Source organism: Kwoniella mangroviensis (assembly GCF_000507465.2).
Source record: "Kwoniella mangroviensis CBS 8507 chromosome 1 map unlocalized Ctg01, whole genome shotgun sequence".
Taxonomy (NCBI): domain Eukaryota; kingdom Fungi; phylum Basidiomycota; class Tremellomycetes; order Tremellales; family Cryptococcaceae; genus Kwoniella; species Kwoniella mangrovensis.
The window spans coordinates 11,805,782-11,831,890 of NW_027062533.1; the positions used below are offsets into that span (position 1 = coordinate 11,805,782).

Sequence of the window (26,109 nt, forward strand, 5' to 3'; positions counted from 1 at the left end):
ATGCATACAACTATGTAATTTATCAAAACAGGATCTATTCGTCTCCCAAAATCTCTCTTATCCTCTGTACAATATCTAGATATGCGACAGTCGCAGGACTATCAGGATATTCGTCCAAGAAGCTCATTCCCTGATCACAGGTCATTCCAATTCTAGGGTCAAGCGGTACTTTGCCTAATAATTCTATTCCCAGCTCTTTACCCATAGCTTCTGCACCACCTGTTGTAGGGGCAAATATCTGATTCTCATTCTTACATTTTGGACAAACGAAACCTGACATGTTTTCTACTAAACCCAAGATGGGTATCCCCACCTTCCGACAGAAATCGATTTCTTTCCTCACATCTTGCAATGCTACTTCTTGAGGTGTAGTGACCAACACCGCTCCGTCTATTCCAGTTTCTTTGAGATACTGAACGATCGAGAGATGTTCGTCTGACGTTCCAGGTGGTGTATCCACTACCATATAATCTAAATCTCCCCATTCCACATCCTTTAAAAACTGCTTTATCAATCCGTTCTTCTTAGGTCCTCTCCATATGACAGCATCAGAGTTGGAAGGTAGTAGAAATCCTATGGACATGACAGCGAGATTATCAAGGGCGTAAGCTGGAGACCAGCCGGATGAGGAGGTATGTATGGTAGACGATGATAAACCCATTAACAAGGGTATAGAGGGTCCACAAATGTCGATATCCATTATACCAGTCTAACATGGCGATATCAGGTCAGCTTTGTCGTCGTAAGCGGCCATAAGAGCTTCAACCTGCTCACCTGACATTCCTCATCTGCAGCTAAAGCCCAGGACAATCCAGCTGAGAATGTGCTTTTCCCCACTCCACCTTTACCAGACAACACCAAAACCTTTCTCTTGACCGACTTCATCCTCTCTCTAATCAGCGGTAAATCCGGATCCGGTCCTTTTGGTCCTTCTGCGCAGACAGCTTGATTCGGACATCCTTCGCACGCATCGGCCTTTCCTGCTTGAGATGATTCCACTCCCTGTTCCATAGGCAGATTAGCTGATGTTACGAGGAGAAGAAGGCATCGACGAAAAGGGTAAAGAGATTGCAGAGGGGCCTATATGCTAACATCAGGAGAGATGAACAGAGAGGCGGTAGTGCATGGTATCAACAGGATGGAACGGTGCTACCGCATGGGGGAGGGAAAGTGCTGAGCCAGGAGATGGAGAAGAAGTTCGAGCGCAACTCACAGGACAATGTTCCGGGGCGTTGTCAGGAACTGACGAGGGTAGGACGGTCGAAGTAGGGCCGAGAGGAAGGGGTGATGGGGGAGGCAGAGGTGCTTGTACAGCTATCATGTTGTATTGTCGCGCGCTGAGAAAGATACAAAGATGAAAGGATAAAAGTAAAATCAAATGGATTTTTATTTTGCTGACTGATCATGGTGGACGACCTTCGGCCGTTTTGCCACCCGGAATCAAATCTCAGTTGTTGACACTATGATACATCGTCTATTTAAAGTGTTATTGTATAAAAAAGCTACACAAATCATGATCATGCTGCATTGTCTTCCAGATCTGGGACCTCTCCGCACCAAGCTGGATCTTCCCCGTGCTCTTTGGTGTATCTATCATGAAGTACGAGTTGATGTTGCCAGAAACTTGACAACTCATGAGCTCGAACGCCAACCGGATGATTGGGTTGGTCCCTGAAGACTCGTTGAACAGCAATGTCAGCAAGAGTGTACCGAGAAGTATTATTGAGTCGTAACATCGACCAAGGAGTAGTGGTCGTTCCTTCTTCGATGTAGCCGAGGATATCAAACTAAACAAGATTGGGAAAAGTTAGCATCTTATGGCACAACAAAGTCCTGCTAAGCTCAACTCACTCTTGATCTTCCAACATGGGCGTTTCTGTTGAACAACAGACTTGCCATATCTTTGGGATAACCATGGAAGTTGATGATGACAGGCTTGTCAGCGGTGAACAAGCTGTCGAATGCATCTTGAGTGAGTGCGTGTGGGTGAGCTCCGATGGCACCAAGGATGAGCAAGTCGTTGATGTTGACCACTCGTACTTTGACACCATTGTTTCGTAAAATGGCGGCGGCAGCGATCACCTCAAATGTTACCTCTACACCGCAGCCGACAAGCACAATGTCTGGATCTCGGCCTCCGTCAGATGAATAGTTGGTCCAGACAGAAGCACCGGCAATGCAGTGTCGCTCAGCCTATGTATCGAGATCAGTCGAACTGCCTCACCAAGGATTGATAGACACTTACTTCTTCGGCGGTTAGCCAGCCTCGGGTGGGGTTCTTGGAGCCAATCACCAGGTTGATGTCTGAATGATCAGCTCAGGACCCAGATCTTTCGTCACTCACTATTCTTGGATCTAAGGCAATGGTCGATAGTACTGACACTGCAATTGGCATCGGCTGGCAAGTAGATCCTTGCAAGGTGTCGAGGAAGCCCAATGAAGGATCCGATTAGCTATGTGAACCGGTCAGTGTCATTCCCACACAACCTTGCTATGTTTTTAACTGACCCCTGGGTTTTGGTGAGAGTATCCGTTGTGCTCTTGTCGCCAGAGAGTACTACGGGAACATGTCAGTCAGGAAAGATCCCTTTAACCGTTCAACCTACCTAGTTTCGATATACGTCAGACCCGCAACATCACCTCGCCATTGAGTATCGAGAGCCATTTTGACGAATTTTGCGTATTGCTATGACGGCATTAGCGATCTTGCCATTCCAAAGCGATGACGGGAGACTCACCTCGATCATGGTCTGAACGATACCGAGGAAACTGATGCCACAATTTGATCAGAACTCGCTTTAGTAAGACAAAACCTGAGCTCACCTCTCGTATGATGGGAATAGGGCATGTCGACCGGTGAGGGTGTAACCTTGCATCCAGCCTTGCAAAGTGTGTTCAGAAAGCATCTCAATCACTCGACCACCATTGTTGGCAGTCTAAATATCGTCAGCCACGACACATGGACGCCTCAATGAAGGTGATACTCACCTCTGGATCCCATTGAAAGTTTCGGTGACTAACTTCCAAAGCTTCGTCCAGCTTGTTACTGGTAATTTCATCAGGTGAGAAGATTCGGAAACTGGTTGGATTCTTCTTGATAATTTCGGCAACATAGGATCCCACACTTCAATGATGATATATCAGACCAAGTAAGGCTACTTCAATAAAACATAACACTCACGCTTTCATATTTGACACTGGCTCGTCGAGCTTGTGAGTGAAATCCTTCCAGTCAGGTGCTTGCAAGGGCTGGAAGCCTCGGTATGTAGCCTAGCGAGATATCAGCCCAGGATCCATCGTTTCATGCGAGATATTCACATCTACCATGCCCATACGCCTTTGCTGATCTTTCGGAATGATTCGAAGAGCGACATCATCGATAATGCCTGATGCCTTGTTGACGGAGTTGTGAGCTTTTGAAGCACCGGAATTGACATCAGTGTGGAATAGCTCTTGAGGTCCGTATGATTTTAGCCATTGCTCCAAAAGGCCAAACTCCTTGTCATCGGCAGCGGCCTTGGGTAGGGGAACTGCGAGGAAGAGGGTACAATATGAGTCCAAGGCGCATCCTATTAAGAAACGGAATGTTATCTCACCCTGATGAGCTCTCCAACTGCCTTCGATAGGATTACCTGCTGACTTTCTAGGTCCAGTCCATCCTTTAGGGGTTCTCATGACGATCAGAGGCCATCGTGGCTTGGTGATTGGTTTACCCGATCTGGCAGCGGTCTGGATTTTCTTGATCTCTTGATACGCCCATTCCATGGATGTAGCCATATCATAGTTTATAGCAGTATCATGCTCGTGATCGGATGTAGCCCCTTCATATTCTACGATGCGAACTTGATATCCGTACCCGGTGAATAGACAAGCAATCTATCTGTCAGCTCAGAGCCTTATCGTGATGACTTACTTCAAGATCATCCATGGTACCGGCGATAGTCCTCTCACCGATCTAGATTTATTATTCAGCTTACTCTTCATTTGAGATCATGGAGTACAGAGTGATCCCCATGGACAAAACTCACCTTGAAACCGTTCAGGTGAAGAATAGGCAGAACAGCACCACTTTCAGCGGGGTCGAGGTACTGAAAGATCTTTGGTCAACGATCGGACGAGCTCAACATGGATAACTCCAACTCACCTTGTGAGCATGCCATGCGGTAGCCGTTGGACCAGTCTCGCTTTCTCCATCTCCAATGACAGCGACAGTTATGTGGTCTGGCTTGTCCATGACACTGCCATATGCTACGGCTAAGCAGTACCCAAGTTCACCACCCTCGTGAATTGCACCAGGCGTTTCGGCATTGACGTGACTGGGAAATCCTCCCGGAAGAGAGAATGCTCGAATAAAGCTTTCGAGTCCCTCCCTGGACATTGGGTATTCAGGATAGAAGCGAGTGATAGCGCCTTCCATGAATAGAGTTGACAACAGAGCAGGTGCTCCGTGACCTGGTCCAGTTAGAAACATGAAGTATGGTGCGCCTTCATCAGTCTCATGTTGGGTGATGAGGTTATTGGTATGGGCGTAAGCGAAATTGAGACCTGGGCAAGTTCCCTGTGGGTATCCAAAGTAGACCGATTCAGTAATGTACGTTTCCAACAATTACTCCTCTACTCACCCAATGACCCAAAAGTCGTTTCTTAACATCCTCGGTCTTCAAGTCTCTGGTCAAAAGACCATTATCCCGCAGGAAGATCTGTACTATCCATTAACCTAAATTCTTCCAGCCAAGGCGCAAATGCTCACCTGGGCAGCTGATCTGAAAGGAACATCAAATCAGCCAACATTACCCTTAGTGTATGACTCACTCAGACTCACAGGTAGTTGGCCGTACGCTGATAAGCCAGAAGGCCTTCCAAATCAAACGACTTGTCATCTTTCAGTTGTTTGATGTCATCATCAAGATTGACGAGGAGCTGTTTGACCAGGTCTTCAGGCAAAGACGAGGCTTTGGGGGGAGTTACGGAATCGAACTTTCCCGTTGCGGATGATGCGAGGCCAGTGGTCGCCATTATGATGTTGTTTTGCTAATTTGCTATGGCTATTGATTGCTACAGTAGAAAGGAGAGAGTTGGAATGATGATACAGTCGAGTACGAGTATGGTGGGGAATCTTTTTATAAACGATGATACCGTTCATACCTCATAGCTACTCGTATCTACGCATTCCCAACACCCAACACTCATCGCCGTTCAACTTTTCTACGGTCCATTCCTCACAATCATCATATCATACTCAACGACGTCATAGACGGTGTTTGTGTTTCATGAAATCACAAATTAAATCGTTGCATCATCATTTCTGTGCTCGCTGTTTGGGCATTACCAATTTTGCTAATCGCTCCGACGAGCAATAGGCTTCAGATGAGGTTGATTACGATTGTGTGTAATGCCAGGGATTTCAGCTGAAACTCGGCTAGGTGCTTATTGTTCTGTTGGATTGTATGTCCTCCACCTGGGAGGTTTGGTTCTTTCACAAGAAAAGGTGTAAATACCCTCATAGTCTCCCAATACTTTGCATTTAATCTCGAGCATACTTGCCATCGATATATGTCAAAGCGGTCTAACATGGTGAGTCTAGCTACACACACACACACTGTAGACTCGCAACGGCTGAACTCCTCGTCCTGACCAGTCAGTCGCAACGTCATCGTACATCCCGCTCGCCGAGCGTAACCTTTGGAGCGATGTCAAACCAATAGCTCAGGACGATGGGCCGAACCCAGTGGTACCTATCATGTACTCCGAGGAGTGTAAGTGTATGACAATGACATATCTTCCATGTATGCTGACCACAATGGCAGATCGAGATGCAATGGACTACTTCCGAGCTATTGCTGCGGCAGAGGAGCGATCCGAGCGAGCTTTGGAGTTGACTGAGACCATCATACGCATGAATCCCGCTCATTATACCGTATGGTAAGTACATGGTCCGAAAACCATAACACACAGCTGACAACTGTATAGGCAATATCGTATGACAACCCTTTTAGAGCTGAAGAAGGACTTGGAAGAGGAATTGCAGTTGATGAACGAGTTTGCGATACAGAATTTGAAGAGTTTTCAAGTATGGTGAGTGCCAATCAACAGCAATCCCTATTTGAAGATGGCTAACATCCTGGGTCTAGGCACCATCGTCTCCTGCTTCTAACACATATATCACCACAAGACCCGTCATTTGAAATAGAATACATTCACCAATCACTCCTACCAGACCCAAAGAATTACCACACGTGGGCCTATCTTCACTGGCTATACTCTCATTTCTATACTTTGGGCAGGATCAGCGAGATACAATGGGAGGATGAACTAAGATGGTGTGAGGAGATGTTGAGGGTCGACGGAAGGAATAACAGTGCTTGGGGCTGGAGATGGTATCTCAGAGTAGCAAGACCAGGAGCAGAAACGGCGAAGGATGGACTGAAAGATGAATTGAAGTGAGTACACCCTAAATCTGGCCCAAGAGGAATCAATGCTGATGGTGAACATTAATAGCTACGTTCTTAAATCTATTCACTTGATTCCTCATAATGTATCTGCGTGGAACTATCTTCGAGGGTGAGTCGACCATCAAATTTTAACAGATCATGCTAACTTATTCTTATATAGCCTTCTGCGTCACTTTAAAATCCCCCTGACCCCTTTGCTACCTGCTATCACTCCATATACTGCTCGACCATCATCAACTGTACCAGAGATACCGCAAGATTTCGATTTCGCGACTCCTTCAGTGCCTTTGCCGAATGATACGCCTCTCCCTGTACCGCTAGCTCTCGAGTATTTGGCGGATGCCCTGATAGAGCAAGGCTCAAATGCTGAAGCCGGCGAAGTTTTCTCAGATCTAAGTACTCAATATGATAAGATGCGGGCGGGTTACTGGGAATACAGGCGCCGGGAGTGTGTCGAGGAATAAGTAGCTTGTCTGACTCAAATGGGTGTCTCATTATGTATGTATACTCTGCATTGTTCAACCCTCTCTGCATCTCAGTATGAAAGGCATACGTGTATCACGAGTTCTCTGCTTCTTGTAGACTTCATAATTTTCTTGATACTCGGTTCCCACATACTAGCTTAGGCACAGTTCTCGATAGCACCAATTCCATGACTCTTTCTATCGTGAACTGAACGTGTACCTGCAAGCTATCGGTCATACATGCTCGTCAAAGATTCCAATTCAGCTATATTTCGTTCTGCACTCTAGACTTTACTATTTGCATGGTATACTGTATGGTGCCTGAAAGTACTGGATATATATATTCACACGACCACATAAACATCATGTCTAAATCTCTTATGCTCACTGATCTTTCTTCCTGCTTTCAATCTAGCAAAACACGCTCAAAAGCTTCACCATGCCATCTGACCGACTCGATCCTTATCTCGGTCAGCCCTACATTCTATTCTACCACTGGGAAGTCGATTCCAAAACACCGTTTCACCTGGCATGTATGTCCCAATGGTTCGCAACATCCTTTATCGATCCCGATCATTCGCACTTGACCTTCCCGACCGCCGAGCACTATATGATGTATCGTAAAGCACTGTTGTTCGACCCTGAAGTAGCAGATGAAATTGCCAAAGCACCTACACCCGAAAAAGCGAAAGAAAGGGGAAGGAAGATCCGGAATTTCGATAGGGCCAAATGGGATGAGATCAATGATGGAGTGGTGGAAAGGGGGAATTACCTCAAATTCAGTCAGAATGTAGAGTTGAAGGAGGTGATTCTGAAGACTCAAGGGAAAACGCTGGTGGAATCTAGCCCAACTGATAGGATATGGGGGATCGGTTTTGGTATGGATGATGCGGAGGGTAAAGAAGATGAGTGGGGTGCAAATAGGTATGTCATGATTGTCATTCTCTTATGGCCTTTACTGATCTGATGATCCGCAGAATGGGTCTCGCTCTGACTAGAGCACGAGATAGACTGGTCAAGGAGCATTTAGAAGAGTGATCTGGCAGCTGGATGCAAGGCAAAATATGATTTCCTTCAGTTAGATCTCGATTGTCAAAGTGTCAGGGAAGCAGATATCGTTTCCCAAACATATATAACACTTTCACTGTAGCATATAATCCTTCATTCATGTAAAATATTGATTATTTACTATAACATTTGATTTATATCGCAGCATACTCTTTACAGCTCAAAATATCTTCAACCTCACCAACTCCCCGCTTAAACTTTTTGAACTCCTTTTTCACCTCTTTGGCAAACGCATCGTCACTTAGGAATTTGGCTCCAATGACGGCTAACCCTTTAGCAACCTTCATAGCTAATTTGTGTGCTTCGGGTTTACCTGCTGATTCGGCGAAGCCAGCTGTATGGTTGCCTGATCCGGTAGGAGAGGGAATCATGAAGTTTGGAGCAAAGGCTGGACATTTGTAGGTGACATTGCCTAATACAAGTTGTACCTTAGTGAAGGTGGGTCATCAAAATTTGAGTATCATAAGACTCACCGTAATCTGTACTAGCTGTGGTCATCCCTGTCATTTCCAGCTTATCACCGAATGTCTTCTCCATGAAATCTTGGTAGGACAGGGACAATGGTTTATTGTTTTGTACATCCGCATATACCTCTTTAGGGATGTGAGCAATCCAATTACTTGACACAGTAGATCTCGAAACATACCTTGGTCAGGAGCAGATATATTGAATGTACAACCGGTTGCTCTACGCACGGAAATCAGTCAAATCTCAGAGAGTTGGAAGTGATAGGGAGGCGATAAATGGGAGATGCCAGAGATAGCCAAAAGGTACTCACTCTGCTGCAGATTTGAAGCACGCTATGGTCTTTCGTCTCAACTCTAAACATGCTCTCACGTCCAATGCACGCGTACTGTACGACACTTTGGCGTCTGTAGTGCATTTTAATCATTCAGTTTATGCTGCCTATTTCACACTAGTAGCTCTTACATTTTGGGATGATGTTTTGTGCCCAGGTCTCGGATCCTAGAATGATACCGTGAACCCTCATGGTAGGTTCAAGCTGCTGCCTTAACATTGAGACCGCAGTATCTACGAAGTACTAGTAAGCGATGATTGAATTGAAGATACGCAAAACACTCACAGCCTTGCACGGCAGCATCTAGTGCATTGATACCCATCCACGGTGCGGCCTGTCAATTCATCAGCTTGAACTCGTCAGACCTCTAACAGTTCCAACTTACTCCGGCATGAGCTCCTCGACCATGGAATTCGATCTCAAAACCGGAGCGAGCGAGACTAGCATAAGTGAATTAGCCTGAAACCCCATTAAATCTTGTTTGACTCACGTAGCTGGTCCATCAACGGGACATGATCCGGTGAACGGTGTTGGACCGTATCCTCCACCAGGATGAGCCATACCACAGGCATCGAGATCGTCATAAACACCTTCATTGAGCAAGATGACCTTTCCACCTCCACCTTCTTCAGCGGGGGTACCTATGAGCTTGACGGTACCTGGAATATTGCATGCTTTCAAAGCTGCTTTTAAGCCAACGGCGGCAGCAACTCCCACAACAGCGATGAGATTGTGTCCACAAGCTATAAAGAGTACGGAGTATCAGCGGTATCCAACTCCAGGTTGATTATACTCACCATGACCGACTTCGGGCAAAGCGTCAAATTCAGAGTTTAGGCCGAACACTCTACCTCCTTCGCCGTGGGTATAGGTTGCGACGAATGCAGTAGGGAGACTACTAGGGTTACTCAGCTTGAATCCAAGCTTCTCGAGGGCTTTCACCAAATGTTCGTGGGCTTTGCTATGGAATTTTTCAGCTCTGACTAACGCATCCTTGCTCGATTTACTCACAATTCTTTAAATCCAAGCTCAGGGTTGTCTGCAACGTATCCAGCTGCATCAGCAAGAGCCGAATATATAGGGATATAGGGGGCACTCTCACCATGTATAGCAAGATTCAAAGCCCTCATGTCTTTATCCACAGCATCTATAGCATCGAATACGGCATCTTGAATCTCATCAGATACAAAGGTGGGCGGGTTTGGCACGAGATCTCGAAGACTGTCGATGGTCTGGTTGACCAGGGCTTGGATATCAGCAGGTAGGTCGGTGCTAGTTTGTCTCATTATGTTATCGATGACTATCTCAGTGGGAAGAGTTGTACAGATAGCACAAGAAGAGACGGATACCGTAGGGGGGCTGTTATGTATGTGAGTTTGTGGTTACCCGTAAATGCTCTTCGAGATAAGGGTGGGCTCGGATTTGACCGACGTTAGTTGTCACGTGGTACCAATTTGCCGAACTCCGAGACGTGACAATCTCGGATCTTGGTCTTGGTCGATGATCGACTATTGTACGGAAGAGGTGAAGGAAAGAAAAGTGAGAATATGCGGCATACAGTCATTATGGACAGCAATAGCGACGGCCATGGAAGATGTATACGATACATACTATCACTTCTACCACGAGGCGGTAACCACCGCTCCAGGTGCAGTACATATCGATGAAATGGGGTTTGAGTAGATGAAACCTCCTTCACTCAGTCCTAAGAAACCATCGACTACTCGTGGTGAGCCGGTTCCCAACTCACCCTCTTCGTCAGAACGACCAAGTGCGGAAAATGTGATGGTGTCCGGTTTGGGCTGAGGGATCGAGACGGCGGTTTCTCGATACATGAACTAATGCATCAGCGATGTAAATCAACGATGGAACTCACTTGTATGGTTTGATCAGCTAATAAGGAATCTTCCATATCCAAAGACATAGCTCCTCGACTTGGATCTCCACTTAGAATCTTGACCACTTGTTGTACTTCACCATTCTCCAATATACCCAGATAGAAGTCTTCCTCTTTCGTTATACCGCTTCCGCCTCTTTTCTGTATCGCCGCAATGAGCACCTGCGTAGGGTTTGAGTTGGTCCCCTCAATGGACAACAGCATGTTCCCTTGGGCACTGGAAGAGGAATCAGCAGTTATCAGAGCTGAGAGCATTCTGACTCACCCTGATATCACAGCCGGCTCTGTCATCGGGGTGAGACCGAAATTGAGGTTGACCTTGGGACGTGACTTGAACGCTAGTCCTAGTGATCCCGAAGGATATATGTTCCCGTTATGAAGCAGAGTGTAAGGTCTGTTCGTTATGAAAGGTGTAGCGGCAGTGAGTATGCCTACTTTAGAAGCAGCAGGGTACATCGCATCTAACGCTTTCAAGACCGGTGTTGGTCTTCCATCGGTGAGAAGTAGGAAGCTTTCCGCCGTGACTCCTTCCAGCTCTGCTATACGCTGTTCTCTCGCTTCGCCCTTCCACATCCCTGCCCATCCCTCACCAGCTAACAGAGCTTCCGCTTGCCCTTGGCCAGTTCCTTTCAGATCTTCCTCTCTCTGTGACCGCTGACTTGATGGTCGCTGAAATCGGCCCACCTCAGCGGGAGGTCGGCCCGTCAAGTCGCTTCGAAATATACGTGCATCGTCGGAGAAAGTAGCTATGGACAGGGTCGGCTCATGGCCTGGAGGTGTTATCGAGAACGATCCGATCGAGTTGGGCAAATGGTTCTGTATTACTGGAAGGTGTTGAGATAGGTGTTGCAGGGAAGTGGAGAGGAGAAAGATGGAGGGATCGGTTGTCTTGGCCAGGTGTGAGCTGACATACTCGGGTGTCGGTGAGAAGAATGTCTGTGCTCGGGTACGTATCGCTCTTATGCTGGTCTTGAACATGGTGGGAAGTCAGGCTATCGATCTAAACGTTGAGGGCAATCCAAATCGACATTTCAGTCCCTCCACCTTACGGGCACTCGAGTAACATATTGCAGAGGGGGTCTTAAGTGGGGGACGTATCTAGGTGAGTGTCGGCTGCAGCTGTCAGCGGTGGTCGCCACCTATGTCCTATGTCCTGTTTACTGGTACTGTCAGTGATTCCAGCTCATACACAGAGTCGCAGATGGCAAATGATATGACGATAGCACTCAGACACGCGTAGCACTGTTCTTGAACAGGAGTAATACTGTAGCGTAAAGAGAAAGACAAAGCAGTCTCAATCCTTTATTCTCCCTACTACCCACATTAGATCATTGAAAGGCAGAATAGTATATAGGGAAAAGGGGTCGACGATAACGGATCTTATGACTCGCAACGACCCACTTCGACAATGACATATACCCCTCGGTTCATACTCAACTTTCTAACATGCCTGATACTCCCCCTTCTCGCTTCAGCTGGAGATCCAGAGGTGACGGTCACTCGAATAGAGAACCTACCCAACCGATTGTTCTACTTCGATGATACTCCAGTGAGTGTTCTCTCATAACGTGCCAACGCTGATCTAGAATAGGTCGTCCTCTTCCATGATCCGGTACGACTCGCAGTCATGCGATCGCCTGACGAGGGTAAAACCTGGTCACCGATCAGCGGTCCTCAAGAAGGTGAAGCGGTCCGCCTTATCGATCATCCTCATAACAACGAGATGGCTTTCATAATTGGAAGGGATACAACTCACTGGGTCACCTACAACCAAGGAGACAGTTGGCAGTCTTTCGAAACACCTCGAGAAGCAAGTCTTGGTGCTTCGATGCTATCGTTCCATGCGGAGCAAGATGGCTGGATCCTTTTCCAAGGACGTGCATGCGAAGATACTGGTCTAGGTAAATGGGGAGGTGGTAAATCTTGCTGGGACGAAACGTACTATACACAGGATGCTTTTCGATCCCCAGCCAAACTCTTACTTGCCCAAACGTCGCAATGTCTCTTCGCCCGATCCTCCCCTGCCTTTGTCAACGCTCCCGAGTCCCTCATCTTCTGCGTCGCCTTCGATTCTAGCAACAAGCCCGGAGGTGGTGGAATGCACAGCTACAAGGAGAGTAGATTGTATTCATCTGAAGATTGGTACGAGAATAAGAGATTTGTTGATCTAGGTATAGGGAAAAGAGCTCGGGGAGTGGTCGGTTTAGGGGTAGTATCGAAATTCATGGTAGCAGCGTTGAAGGTATCTGAGGGAGAAGGAGCAAAGAGAGCAGGCGGAGATCCAATGTAAGTTCACAAAGTCTGGAACGTCGCTGATCTTCTAGGCATTTGTATGTCTCCACCGACGGCAAGGAATGGCGACAAACCCAATTCCCTCATTCCGCTCTTCCCGATCTCAAAGAAAATGCTTATACTGTCGTTGAGTCGACCACTCATTCGATCGCTGTTGACATCCTCACCTCCCCTTCCGCCAATATCGGTACTCTTTTCGTCTCATCCAGCGAAGGCACCTACTTCGTTGAAGCGTTACCAGATACCAACCGAAACGACTACGGTATCGTAGATTTCGAGCAGCTGGTCGGTCTAGAGGGAGTCGGCATTGCCAATGTTGTGTCTAACCGAGAAGAGGTTGTAGGATGGGGAGAGGCTAAGAAGATTAAGAGTAAAATCACGTATGATGATGGTTCCAGCTGGAGATTGATCAAAGCTCCGCCTACCCATCTCAACGGGGACGACTGGAGCTGTAACCGTGAAAATCTCGTGAGTCACTTTAACGTTTGACAAGGCTTATTTTCAGGAATCTTGCTCCCTTCACGTACACTCCGTTACTACCCCTCATAACATCGGTCGAGTCTTCTCATCCACCGCTCCCGGTTACGTCATGGCTGTTGGTTCTGTCGGCGATAGCCTGCTTCCATACGAAGACTGTGATACCTTCCTGTCCACTGACGCCGGTCTCACTTGGAAAATGGTTCAAGAAGGTGCTCACAAGTACGAGTTCGGAGATCAGGGGAGTGTACTGGTCATCGTCGATGACGAGGAACCGACCGATAATGTCAAATACTCTTACGATGGCGGTGCTACTTGGTCCCAACTCGACCTTGGTGTCACCGTTCGAGGTCTGATTCTCACCACCATTCCTGACTCCACATCCCAGAAGTTCTTACTCATCGGTACTCTCCCTCGTCGAGACTCCGGCAAAGGCGGTCGACATGCCCTCATCTTCCTCGATTTTGCTCCAGTTCAGACTCGGCAATGCACCGATTCCGACTTTGAAAGATGGTATGCTCGAAGCGAAGAAGGCAAGGAATGTCTTATGGGTCATAAGCAATGGTATCAAAGGCGAAAGCTCGATGCCCAATGTTACGTTGGTCACAAGTTCGAAGATCCTATCGGTCATGAGGAAAATTGTGCTTGTACCGATGACGATTACGAGTGCGACTTCAACTACGTCCGTCAAGATGGTGAATGCGTCCCGGTCGGTCCTGAACCTGTCCCTGCTGGTACTTGCAACAAGGCAGATGATCAGTATTTAGGCTCATCTGGGTACCGAAAGATTCCCGGTAACACTTGCGAGAATCGATCCGACAAAGCTAAGGACAGCCCTATCATGAAGGATTGTTCCGCTGCCAGACCCAAGGAAGGGAAAGTTTCTCATGTCACCCATGAATTCGGCTCGGTCATTACTCAACACCAGTATTTCCCTGGATCCCAATCGGTACTTCTTCAACTCAGTGATGGTACAGTCTGGCAATCGAGCAACGAAGGTTTCTCTTGGAAGCAACTTTACGAGAAAGAGGCTTTCCTGGGCATAACCATGCACTCGTTTGCGAACGAACGAGCGTACCTTCTCACTGACTCCAAGCGTATATACCATACCACCGACTATGGACGCTCTTGGAATGTCATAACTGCGCCTGAAGTACCCAACAATCTGGGCATACCAATCCTCGACTTCCACCCGACCAAGTCCGACTGGCTCATTTATACCGGTGCGATCAATTGTGCTGATACACTATCGACCAATTGTCGAGCTGTATCATACTACTCCACTGACCATGGACGACGATGGAAGAAGATCGAGGAATACGTGCGTAATTGCGCTTGGGCTAGAGATGCTAGACTCAAGATCGATGAAAGAGAGATCATCTGTGAATCTTACAAGAACAAGAAGGGCTCGCAATTAGGCGGAGATTACAATCCCCTTGAACTGATCGCTGGTGCGAATTACTATTCCAAGAAGATCAAGCTCTTTGACGCGGTAGTTGGTTTTGCTAGTTTTTCGGAATATCTCTTGGTTGCTCAGGTGTGTTATCAGCTTTTTGTAGTTATTGTCAAAGCTAATCTCCTCGCAGCTCAACGAGATGGCCGGCACGCTATCCCTCCAGGTCTCACTCGACGGTTACCACTTCTCAGAAGGCCAATTCCCTCCTTCCATGAAGATCGAGAATCGAGCATATACTATCCTCGAGAGTAACACCGATTCGGTATTCTTACATGTCACTATGAACTCGGACACCAGTAAAGAATGGGGTAGCATCTTCAAGTGAGTGTAATCCATAATTCTTATAACATTGCAATAACCAAACTTGCAGGTCCAACTCCAACGGTACTTACTACAATCTCGCTGTCGAATACGTCAATCGAAACACCGCTGGCTATGTTGACTTTGAGAAGATGTCGGGTCTGGACGGAATTGCCGTGATTAATATCGTTGCCAATCCCAAAGAAGCAGATATTTCCGGGAAGAAGAAGCTGCAAAGTCGAATTACGCATAATGATGGAGGTACATGGAAACCTATGAACCCTCCACCCAAAGATTCGCTAGGTCAAGAGTATGATTGTACATCCACAGTAAGTCCTTCAATACCCTATTCTGACCTTCGCTGATACATTCCCCACAGTCCTGCTCATTGCAAATACACGGCTACACCGAGAGGCGAGATCCCAAAGCCACGTACAGTAGTCCTTCAGCTGTCGGCTTGATGCTTGCTGTTGGCAACGTTGGGGAAGAACTTGCTCCATATACCGACTCGGATGTCTTCTTGACTCGAGATGGTGGTTTCACTTGGGAAGAAGTACACAAAGATGCTCATATATGGGAGTTTGGTGATTCTGGTTCTATCCTAGTTCTAGTCAATGACGAAGAGGCCACCGATCACATATTGTACACCACCGACGAAGGACTGACGTGGCAAGAATACGCTTTTGGTCAAACCCTTAGAATCAAGAGTATTCAAACAGTTCCAGATGATACCAGTCGGCGATTCCTGCTTATCGGTAACGTGCCTGGACAAGGCGAAAAATCGATCCTTGTCCACCTCGACTTTTCCGCCATTACGAACATCAAATGCGAGCTTAGTATCGAGGATCCCAATCATGATGATTTCCAACTCTGGTCACCAAGTGAAGGTAGAGAAGAAAACTGCTTATTTGGAAGACAGACCATGTATCACCGAAGGATCAGGGATAGAAACTGTTACATCGGTCAAAGGGTGGATCAACCTAAGACTATCGTCAGGAATTGCACCTGCACTCCAGCAGATTTCGAATGGTAAGTGTCGTTTGCTGTTGTTTCCGGCCAATGCTGACTTCCCGTAGCGAGTTCAACTACCGACGAGATGCCAGCGGGAATTGTGTTCTCGTCGAAGGCGCTTCACCGCTGTCTATCGATACTGAATACGAACAATGTGATGGAACGACCGATTATTGGTACGAGAGGACCGAATACCGAAAGATACCTTACTCATCTTGCGAAGGTGGTGAGAGACCGGACAGAGGCAAACGACATGAATGTCCTGGTTTGATACTCCGAGGTGGGCTTGGTGGATTATTCTGGGGCTCGATAGCCATGATTCCATTTGCATTCGCCGGTTTGGCCGGCTGGTACTACTGGACCAAAGGGAGTCGACCGGGGTGAGTCATGTCAACACCTGATTTGTATATGTACTGTCATTTCTAACGTTTTGTCACACGATACAGGGCTATTCGTCTCGGCGAACATCGTGCATTTGGAGACGATTCACCTGCAGCTGGTGTATTGTCTATCATCGCTTCCGTACCCATCTTCCTCATTGCTCTAGGACAAGAAGGCTGGGCATGGGTGACGCGGAAAGTTCCATTCCTCGATGATCTCTTCGCCAGCAGGACACCGTATAGGAGTGTGCCGATTGATGATGACGGTGAGTGAATCTATAGGTTAGTCCCAAAATCACCGCTGATTTCGATTGATGTTCAGCTGAAATATTAGGTAATTATGAAGATGATTAGGAAAGGATAGAAAGAAACGAGTATAGATAACCAATGCATAGTATGATTTAAATATCTATTTTTGTACTTCTTCTTTACAACCTTTCCTTTTCATTTTATTCGGCTTCTGTGATCTTCAGCATTGGAATAGTTACTCCTTCGCATCAATCCAACGTTGATGTCTATTCAGCAATTCCTTAATTATCAATTCTTCGATCTCAACTTCATCATCTCTACCCTTTCCTGCCACGGCGGCCCCATCCTTAAGATCATCCAATCTCAACCACATCTCTTTGTACTCTTCCTTCTGGACCAAACCGTTGACATCGAATTTGTTTGATTCGGCAAATTCTACGATAGGTGGAGTTTCGGTTCCCTTTATCCTATCATCTCCACTTCCCTTCTCAGGTCGAGCAGTGGACGAATGGGAGTTCCGCTCGACGAAGACGACTTCGTATTTACGTCGATGTAGTTCGTTTCCTATCACCAGTTGATGACCGTACCGCGATAGCGCTGCTCGGGATTTGGGTATGAGCAATTGGGGATCCGTCTCAAGCTGCATATTGACGATGTTCAATTAGTCCCTACACTTGAGTCGTAACGTGTGAAGCGACACTTCTAAGCTAGTCCGACTCACTTTGAAGCTAACGATATATCCCTCTGGTGTCCATTCCTGTACCAAAGGTTTCAACACCTTTGGCACTTGATCCATTTCCAAACTCAAAGTTCCCTTATTCGACTGAATCTTATGTTCCGCAACTTTCTCTTCTGGCAAGAAGAAATCTGATACAGCAGCTGCCAGATAAAACATCCCTCTCCTACCTAGACTCGCCATAGATGCTGTAACAGCTTTGAGTAACCATAGATAATCGTTGACAGTTTGGAATTCCACACTCAGGAGTGATCCGGATGATTGAGCTTCGTGATATGCTTGGAGGATCGGTAAAAGCGATTTTGTATGTTCGGGTGATACCACTATCGACGAGCTCGAGTCTGACTCGGAAGGAACGATAGATAAAAGATCTAAGAATGGATTTAAGGAATGTGAATAGTGTCTTGAGAAGGGTCGTAGTGAATGTAATCTGTGTAAGAAGATGACAGCGTATCCCTGCGATAGGAAGTATTCTGCCGATGTTGCTCCTCTCGTACCAGCTGAGAAATTGTCGAGGAATCGGACACTAAAAGTCTCATTCAGAAGCTCAGCTTATGGATATAACGTCCGGGTAAGATGTACTCACGTATTTGACTCGAGAGGTACGGTAGTTCCACCACTCTGAGTAATTGCTCATCAGTGTCTGTATGACGTTTCCACATCAGATCTGAGATAACACCCACAGTGACTAGGACTACCTTCTTTCCTTTGACCGCTTTCCACTTTTCCACGAAACCATGCATCCTGTCGCTCTTCTCCTTCAGACCGGTCGGTGGTCTCTGCGTCTGGAAATAGCTCTCGGTAGAAAAACCTTGTGAGCTTGATGGTGCACCCATGTTGATGGTTTTGTGTATCTGCAGTGAATTTCTTGGGTGAGCTGGTATATATGTATGTGATAGGGGGAATTGGTTTGTGTATGCATAGGTGAATCTATGGGTCGAGAGAGACTGTTAATGGTACGATGATTCCATCTTATATGGTAGATGAATTGGTGAGGAGGTTATCTAGGGATATCCACGTGATGACCATCGGCTAGGCTAAATTACGTCGATCTGTCCTTCCTCGAATCCGTGAATCACATCAGAGACATCTCAAATGATGATATGACTGCAAGATATCAAGACAACAACTATAGAACACCCACCGATCATCTCCTTGAGTTGCCATCCATCTTCTCTCCTCTCGCCAGCATCCGTCCTTTCGCAGTCAACACTTCAGATATATATATATCTTGGTTTGTCTCACTCCCACCCCAGCTCCCATCACTAACCGTCAAGTCCTCTTTCCTCCCTTGCTCAACATCATCTGCAATCGCTTGGATCACCGTCAGTAGCTTCTTGATCAACAACTCCCGCCAGCCTACATCATATCAGTATAATCATCATATATTGTACATATTGGTATTCTGCCGTCGAATACCTTGTTACAACTCTGCTATTCATCTTCATATCAACGCAACACACCAAAGATGGGTATGCTCCTTCTCCTGGGCCAGAGCGCCTGTATGTTCATAGCGAGTTTCGTGGTCGGCAGCATACCATTATGGATCAAATCCGCTACGACGGGTGAGTAAAGTGAATCTACATGATGCGAAAAAGGGCTGACAAAGGAGTTGAAAACAGGAAGACGGTTGAAAATGATCTCGGTTCTGGGAATGGGTCTGTTAGTCGGTGCTGCTCTGACTATTATCATACCTGAGTAAGTTATCCACAAATTGAAATGGGCTGCCTAAGTCACAGCTGACATGTTTGATGCGGCTGCAGAGGAGTATCAACTCTGTTCGATGCCTTACCAGCCGAGAGGCAAGGACACGATGAAAGTGCTATACATGCTACTGGAATTAGTCTGTTACTTGGTTTTGCCTTGATGCTTCTGTAAGTTTCAGTACGATTATATATTATCATCGTCGACAATTCTAACTTCTCATCCATTCCATAGGATCGAGACTCTCACTCCCCATCCTTCACCTTCCCCACCTCCTTCACCACCTTCTTCTCGATCTCACTCTCCCGCATCTTCAATAGATTCCGCGCACCGTCCATCACCTCCACATATGAACTCGCACACTCCGTTACAGTCTAAACCCAAGAAACTGCACGTACACGACTACGATGACTCCGACGGACTGAGTGGCAGTGCGCATGGACTGAACGCTACTTTGGGTATGGTCATTCATGGTGCTGCGGATGGTATCGCTTTAGGTGCAAGTAGTCTGTCTGGGAATGGTAGTTTGAGTTTGATCATTTTCCTGGCAGTTCTGATACATAAAGGTAAGTGGAAATCCATATTACTAAGCATTATTATGCTTTTCTTTATACAGCAAATAATTACCAGGTCAAAACGTTGACCTTATTCTCTACTCTCAGGTCCTACTGCTCTAGGTCTCACTACCACACTTCTATCTCTCAACCTCGCCCACACAGCTATCAGGAAACGCTTAATCATATTCTCGTTTGCTGCACCACTCGGAGCTATATTGACATATCTCTTGGTTAAAGCTTTCGGATCTGCTAATTTAGGTCAAGGACATAGAGGTGATGTGGACGCTATCGGATGGTGGACTGGGATAGCTCTGCTTTTTTCGGTGAGTCAAACATACGTAGGACCAGGACAATCGCCCGCTAATGATCCTTCTTCGTTCTTTAGGGAGGATCCTTCTTATACGTCGCAACTGTCATACAACCTCTTTCATCCCATCCACACGATCATCATTCTCATGTCGAATCGGGTGATCCAAATGGTCAACAAAGTCAAGAACCGCAATTGGGCAAATACGAACGTACTTTATTGTTAGTCTTGGGTATGGGTTTACCTGCTATGCTCAGCTGGTTGGTAGGTGATGCGCATTAGATGAATTCAAATGAATTTGAACCAAAACGCTAGAAATGGCAAGGAATAGATCACTCTATACAAAAGGATATATGTGTGAATAGCGTCCAGGTATCCCAGTGATGTACAATGGGTATGTATGTGTAAAAAAGTTTAGCCTTATTGCCGTTTCAGCTTCCGCCTCTGAGCAAGATACATCTCCTCGTCATGAATATGTGTAAAATATGAAAGCGTAACTCGTTGTCGGTTAGTTTGTATATACAGGGTTTGTCAGGTACGAGGGAAACAGCAAGTCTAGTTCCGTCTACAACATCTTCCGAGTTGTCTAGCAGTCCAGTAGTACAAGCACTAAGTAGGGTGTCATTCGGCGTCAGCAGAATCGAGAAAAGATAATGATGAAGATCTCGTCTATATCACGTGAAAGTAAGATGGCAATATGTACTCACTCCTAAGAACCTGACCATACTCAAACCAAAAGTGGCCCAAAGTAAAGCTTGGAAATAAAATTGTTGTTTGTTTTGCAATTCCACCGTATTGAACTTCAAAGCGTTCTCGATACATGTACCGTTCATGGGGACAGTAACGTTTCCAGAGAAAGGATCGTATTCGTCAGGTACACATTTCTCGACGAGTTTTTTTGTCGTGTCTAAACCGTTCAAGGTTTGGATCGAAATTGCCAAACCGGCGTTGGAGAGTAACCAAAATCCTACGAGACGAGTACGGAAAGTACGGTTTTCGTCCTGTAGCCCAACAAGAGCACACGCTCATTTAGCTAGTCCTTACAACAGGTGATGTGAGATGAATATGCACTCACATCCATACTTGGTTTCTCCTCCTTTTCCTCATTCTTGTATGGTGCCACAGCTCTTTGTACTACCGATTTGAACGATTCGTCCAACTCATCTTGATTTCTCTGAGGTTCTTCCACCACGGCTGCATCGCCGCCTTTCTCTTTGCTTGAAGAAACGGCAGGAAGAGCTTCCGCTTTATCGGAACCCTTTGTACCCCATCTATTCCAAATATTAGCATAGTCGTCATTTACAGGTGGATCCAGGATAGCTTACGAGACATCATGCAGATTGCAGAAAGCGTAAACATTAAGCACGTTGGTGAAAGAAGGTGCCAAAAGCTGTGATACGATAACATTAGCCCGTATCTTCTGGTACTCCTGGGTGGAAATCGGACTCACCATATATTGAGGGAAAGAACTGAACATGTGCCATGGATCTCGCTAATTACGCATTTGTCAGCATTGAAATATACCATAGCGTATTCATATGACCACTCACGTATAGGAAGGACGCGATGAGGTAAATACCGATCGTCGACATGACCGCTGCAACCAATACACCGTTCGTTGCATTGAAGAGATTAGCGAGTTTCTGACCGATGTTTCCTGGATCACTCAAAGCTCCCTATAAAACGAGTATTAGCTTTGTCTAGCTATGTCAATTTACCAGAAAATCTCTGATCACCTACTTTGAATGCGACAACGGATAGAATGACTGAGCAGACGATCAGGTAGGCAGCTAGGACAGCATAAACCCTAAGGTAAAGACAAGGTGAGCTAAACGACAAATAAGCTCGATTCGTACATAGCTTACCATAGCGTAAGGATATATAACCCTTTCTCTCCCTTGGGTCGATTACCCAGCGCGAGTACAAATTGGAGCATCAAGAAAGCCATGTATATCCACATCAAGACTAAGTTGACCCAGTAAGTCTGAACAACAGCAACACATCAGTAAGAATCACTGTCAGTCTCGGCTCCGTTGACTCACGACCTCAGCAGTAACGAATAGGTTGATATTGGAACCAGCAGGAACAAGGTTGATAATGATAGAGAAAGTGAGCCATAAATTGGCCAAGGCGAACCAGGAGAAAATCAGATTGAAGCTATGTTGTAGCAAAGGTCAGCGGTTACGACTTGACACCATGCTCAATGGGCATAACATACAAGTTGTACTGAACAGTTGAAAGTGAATTCATCAGCTCATGTATGGACAACTTTGTCAAGCCACGCAGCTCACCAGTCCTTGTACATGGAAAAACAGCATTCTGATAGGTCCATGACCAGATTTGTACAATCGGAAAAAGTGGATGAGAGCGTACTGAGCAATAGAGTCAGCTCGTGCAATCGTCAAACATGTACTAGTATAACGATACTCACAACAGAAGCAGCGAAAGAACCATTCAACCATCTTCTTCTTTGACTGATCAACTCAGCGGCTTGCTCTGGGACATCCGTTTCGGCTTTACTAGGTTTGACGTATTGTAAGACCCATCTGTCCTTGGCCTTTGCGACCAGCTCGAAACACAAGATTCTGCGAAATAATACGTTAGTATAGGCAAGAGCATCATGAGCTGAGGTATTGTCTGACATACCTATCCTCAGCCAAGAACATATTCTTGGTGAAGATGTTCATTCCATAGATACCCTTCTTTCCCAGACGAGCAGCCACTATATCAAAGAGATTAGCATTTCATCGGTTGTAGCAAAACGGTTCACCCACTTGTATGATCACCATGGAAATACTGTTCCAGGGGTCTTCCTTGGATAGCTCGGAAACGATAAGCGGAGAATGCACCGGGCAACACGCTCACACTGAAAACGGAACATCAATAGGATGCTTCGCTGAGGTAGAATCAGACTTACTATCCGAAACTGCTTTCCAAAGGCTTATCAAGGATATTTGACATTTTATACTCAAAGTTTTGAGCGGCAACTAGGGTTCGCATCAGCTCTTATACCCAATATGGTGTGATGGGGATCGCTTACCAAGCGGATTGAGCAGTTTCTTTCCGCCTTTGATCATTGCATGGATCTCACCGCATGCTCCACCAAGATTGGGGTTGTTCTATGCCGCTTTGTCAGTTTGATGATCACTACCTGAACTGCTTGGCTTACGTAGAATGCTTCCCATACTACGCGCACAATATTAAATCAGCTGTGTTTGCCTTCTTGAGCACGGAACGGCTTACAGTGATAAATCGCTTTGTGCCCAGGTTTTGTACCAGCATCCAGTAACACGCAAATCTCGGGATTTAGCTGTCTACCCAAAGCATTGAATAACCATCTGTGAGAGTTGATTTTCTTGGAGTTCTCCGCTTTGAGCACGAAGATCATCTGGACAGGTACGAGATTGTTGGCATCTCCAGGATGAGGTTGAACTAGTTGAGGAGTAGCGTCGATAGATAGTTGGGTTGTATACTGCCAACAAATCCTTAACTAAGCATATAAACATCAAAAAGACAAATGACATACCTCAAAAATATGAGCTACAGTAGGTTTACCATCTACCTCTTTCTTCAGGATACCATCTTGGAAGACACCAATTGTCTGAAGCACATCTAATACTTGTTTATCCATGGGTCCTAAACCATCAGCGACTAACGCGACGACGATCCTTTGCCATCCTGGTCTACCCTCTTCAGCTGTTCTTCGCCAGAATTTAGAACTACGGGCAGGTATCAGTCCTGTGAATCTTTGATGAAATAAATCAGATCTGTGAACTCACGCTTTGGTATTGCAGATATCTCTGATATTCAACATGACATTGTGTAATGTACGAGCATACAAAATCTTATCCTCGTTGTCTGATGGCACTCTGTCAGTGGTACGACTGATACAGTTGGCAGGGTAGGACTCACAGCTGGTAATAGCAATCAAGAGCTCTGTCTCTCGGTTATAAGAAGAGGTCTTCAATCTCCACCCGTTCTCAGGTGTAAAGTCATCTGGATCACAGGTAGCCGCAGTGTATCGCATATGAGAGAACTCGTTGGACTTGTTACCTGTCAATAACGTCAATAAACTATACTGGCGACAGGAGCGGTCAATCAACTTACCAGCAATCCACTTATCCTCAACGGAGCTTGACACTGGTCCAGGTACAGCATAACTAGCAGCCTTGTCAGTACATTCTTCCTCGAGGGTAGCAGCTAAGATACTCACTCAGCGATGAAGTTTCCTTTGGTCAACTTGATCTTCTTGACTGTTACACCCCTTCTAGGGAGAGTCTGACGACGCATGAAATCCGCTCCGACCGAGTTGGTCGATGGCATATGGTTGAGTGGTCTTTGATAAGGAGAGTGAGGGAGGAACGAAGTGGTTGACGCATTAGGACTGGGTAGCGTAAACCGCTAACAATGAGCAATATCCTGACACGTCATGATGGGACGAACAGCAAACTCACTCAGATGTCAGAGGTTTCAACTCATCATCCTCTTCACCGGCTACCCAGGGCATATGTTGTCCATTGATCTCTACTCCTCCTCCCATTCTCCCTCTGTATCCCATGTCCCCTCCATCATCATAGCTATAAGGTGCGGGTGGATAAACCTGGGGTTGGCTAGAGGGTGGATAATGCGAAGGTTGAGGTGAAGGTGTGAATCGGTTACGCTGCTGATTCTGGTCGTGAAACGGATCGTTATGACTCATTATGTATAATCCCTACCTGTGAGAATAGATGATATTACAGAGGACTTGACTCGTCCCCAATGTTCTTGCAGAGATTATGAACAACGTTAGAATCGTTCAAGGTGTCGTCAAGATCGTTTTATGATGTGGTGACACAAGTCAAAAGAGATGTGATCAAAGGTGAAACACGACTAGTTTGCTGTACAGTAGTGTATGTTTTTGTAGATCAATGCTTAGATTGGAGCTATCCTTCATCCGCATTAGCAGACCACCCTGCTCACCCATTCAGTAAGAATCGGATCCCCAGCTGAGGAATGATTATTCAACTGAAAGGAGGGCAGAGGCACAACCAGTGACATCACGATTAACTAAGGATATACGTTGGAAAGGCGAGGCAGGAGGCAGGTTGATAGCTGTAGGGGCAATCAAAGGATACCATGATACCTGATAGCTTGACTGCTCACCATGACAACCCACCCAGTCGAGATTGGAATGAAGGCGAGACGCTTCGACTGGAAGACAGCTTGTATACCGTATTGCCCACGTCGACAAGGCCCTCAGGCGTATGCATACCGGATCGTCGATGACCTTGAATGATCAGTTTCTGAGTACAGGGGTTTATAACGTCTAGTGTTTGATTTCTATTCAGTAAGTTAGTTTGGATCTGGATCTGTGCGTGTATGTTTTTGCTTTTCTCCCATTTGCATCGCGATTGTTTTCATTGATGATATTCTCGGAGCAGGTGCAACGCGTGTCAGAAGTGCCACAACAAAACGCCGAGCCTGTCAATTCAAGTCGCCATAGCGGAAATGTCCATCCTCAGCGCGATCATCAATTTTATCCTCTCTGGCCTCTTTTGGCTAAGATCATGTGTAGTATCTGTTCTTAACGCTGTAAGAAGCGTTATGGGAATACGTTCCCTTACTTCTTACCCGATTTTTCACGCCAGTGCTCGCCTCTTCAGCTTGCTGAACGCAGCACAAGATGTCGATGCCACCGCACTACCGGCTTCTGATGTCGCGGCAACCATATAATACTTTTTTGTCTTTTGCTGTTTTTGTTCTGCAACTCAACCTACACTGCTTCCTCATCGCATATTCGATTAGTACAAGCTGGCAATCGCAATGGACCTGCTTCCGGCGCACTTTCTTAACGATAAATCTCTTTGCCGAAACCGTCGTTTCTGTCACTGAGTTCGGCTTTGGAAGATCCTGTAACCTGTCACAACGGCATGCTGTTTCGAGGTGCGTGGGACAGAAAGAACTCTGTAGATACGCCGGTA

At 46.3% G+C, this 26,109-nt stretch overlaps 10 protein-coding genes across 10 annotated transcripts; 4 read left to right on the forward strand and 6 right to left on the reverse strand.

Annotated features, from left to right (window-relative positions):
• Positions 1-34: 34 nt before the first annotated feature.
• I203_104475 (cytosolic Fe-S cluster assembly factor NBP35) lies at positions 35-1,321 on the reverse strand (the record flags this gene model as incomplete). The annotated part of the gene is made up of 3 exons (XM_019143938.1): positions 35-709; positions 775-1,002; positions 1,214-1,321. 3 exons carry the CDS (start codon positions 1,319-1,321, stop codon positions 35-37), a joined length of 1,011 nt encoding a protein of 336 aa, XP_019006987.1.
• A 196-nt stretch (positions 1,322-1,517) lies between these two features.
• I203_104476 (uncharacterized protein) lies at positions 1,518-5,016 on the reverse strand (the record flags this gene model as incomplete). Its single annotated transcript, XM_065517547.1, has 19 exons — positions 1,518-1,787; positions 1,852-2,193; positions 2,246-2,278; positions 2,382-2,453; positions 2,509-2,557; positions 2,607-2,686; positions 2,739-2,769; positions 2,824-2,936; positions 2,989-3,124; positions 3,182-3,270; positions 3,319-3,393; positions 3,436-3,530; positions 3,597-3,830; positions 3,910-3,955; positions 4,029-4,088; positions 4,145-4,558; positions 4,623-4,700; positions 4,751-4,763; positions 4,823-5,016. 19 exons carry the CDS (start codon positions 5,014-5,016, stop codon positions 1,518-1,520), a joined length of 2,424 nt encoding a protein of 807 aa, XP_065374365.1.
• Positions 5,017-5,553: 537 nt separating this feature from the next.
• I203_104477 (uncharacterized protein) lies at positions 5,554-6,916 on the forward strand (the record flags this gene model as incomplete). Its single annotated transcript, XM_019143936.1, has 7 exons — positions 5,554-5,574; positions 5,639-5,756; positions 5,808-5,922; positions 5,971-6,075; positions 6,132-6,440; positions 6,499-6,561; positions 6,613-6,916. The coding sequence occupies 7 exons, from the start codon at positions 5,554-5,556 to the stop codon at positions 6,914-6,916; spliced, it is 1,035 nt and encodes a 344-aa protein (XP_019006985.1).
• A 439-nt stretch (positions 6,917-7,355) lies between these two features.
• Positions 7,356-7,954, forward strand: I203_104478 (uncharacterized protein; the record flags this gene model as incomplete). The annotated part of the gene is made up of 2 exons (XM_019143935.2): positions 7,356-7,840; positions 7,894-7,954. The coding sequence occupies 2 exons, from the start codon at positions 7,356-7,358 to the stop codon at positions 7,952-7,954; spliced, it is 546 nt and encodes a 181-aa protein (XP_019006984.2).
• A 164-nt stretch (positions 7,955-8,118) lies between these two features.
• Positions 8,119-10,069, reverse strand: I203_104479 (uncharacterized protein; the record flags this gene model as incomplete). Its single annotated transcript, XM_065517548.1, has 11 exons — positions 8,119-8,396; positions 8,458-8,577; positions 8,631-8,671; positions 8,763-8,856; positions 8,915-9,016; positions 9,069-9,117; positions 9,169-9,223; positions 9,274-9,526; positions 9,581-9,744; positions 9,795-9,822; positions 9,886-10,069. The coding sequence occupies 11 exons, from the start codon at positions 10,067-10,069 to the stop codon at positions 8,119-8,121; spliced, it is 1,368 nt and encodes a 455-aa protein (XP_065374366.1).
• Positions 10,070-10,402: 333 nt separating this feature from the next.
• Positions 10,403-11,658, reverse strand: I203_104480 (uncharacterized protein; the record flags this gene model as incomplete). Its single annotated transcript, XM_065517549.1, has 3 exons — positions 10,403-10,585; positions 10,660-10,897; positions 10,946-11,658. The coding sequence occupies 3 exons, from the start codon at positions 11,656-11,658 to the stop codon at positions 10,403-10,405; spliced, it is 1,134 nt and encodes a 377-aa protein (XP_065374367.1).
• Positions 11,659-12,088: 430 nt separating this feature from the next.
• I203_104481 (uncharacterized protein) lies at positions 12,089-16,950 on the forward strand (the record flags this gene model as incomplete). Its single annotated transcript, XM_065517550.1, has 10 exons — positions 12,089-12,229; positions 12,272-12,966; positions 13,182-13,257; positions 13,478-14,986; positions 15,036-15,226; positions 15,276-15,534; positions 15,585-16,234; positions 16,282-16,596; positions 16,663-16,862; positions 16,919-16,950. The coding sequence occupies 10 exons, from the start codon at positions 12,089-12,091 to the stop codon at positions 16,948-16,950; spliced, it is 4,068 nt and encodes a 1,355-aa protein (XP_065374368.1).
• Positions 16,951-17,080: 130 nt separating this feature from the next.
• I203_104482 (uncharacterized protein) lies at positions 17,081-18,417 on the reverse strand (the record flags this gene model as incomplete). The annotated part of the gene is made up of 4 exons (XM_019143931.1): positions 17,081-17,485; positions 17,567-18,107; positions 18,168-18,202; positions 18,265-18,417. The coding sequence occupies 4 exons, from the start codon at positions 18,415-18,417 to the stop codon at positions 17,081-17,083; spliced, it is 1,134 nt and encodes a 377-aa protein (XP_019006980.1).
• A 632-nt stretch (positions 18,418-19,049) lies between these two features.
• Positions 19,050-20,431, forward strand: I203_104483 (uncharacterized protein; the record flags this gene model as incomplete). The annotated part of the gene is made up of 6 exons (XM_019143930.2): positions 19,050-19,146; positions 19,204-19,279; positions 19,345-19,455; positions 19,520-19,851; positions 19,948-20,165; positions 20,228-20,431. The coding sequence occupies 6 exons, from the start codon at positions 19,050-19,052 to the stop codon at positions 20,429-20,431; spliced, it is 1,038 nt and encodes a 345-aa protein (XP_019006979.2).
• A 273-nt stretch (positions 20,432-20,704) lies between these two features.
• I203_104484 (uncharacterized protein) lies at positions 20,705-24,848 on the reverse strand (the record flags this gene model as incomplete). The annotated part of the gene is made up of 24 exons (XM_065517551.1): positions 20,705-20,758; positions 20,857-21,150; positions 21,225-21,420; positions 21,475-21,539; positions 21,600-21,641; positions 21,700-21,825; positions 21,890-21,956; positions 22,015-22,133; positions 22,192-22,306; positions 22,368-22,375; positions 22,441-22,521; positions 22,581-22,734; positions 22,796-22,871; positions 22,924-23,015; positions 23,067-23,136; positions 23,190-23,268; positions 23,319-23,335; positions 23,393-23,621; positions 23,676-23,868; positions 23,929-24,007; positions 24,062-24,202; positions 24,257-24,309; positions 24,363-24,533; positions 24,604-24,848. The coding sequence occupies 24 exons, from the start codon at positions 24,846-24,848 to the stop codon at positions 20,705-20,707; spliced, it is 2,766 nt and encodes a 921-aa protein (XP_065374369.1).
• Between the last annotated feature and the right edge of the window lie 1,261 nt (positions 24,849-26,109).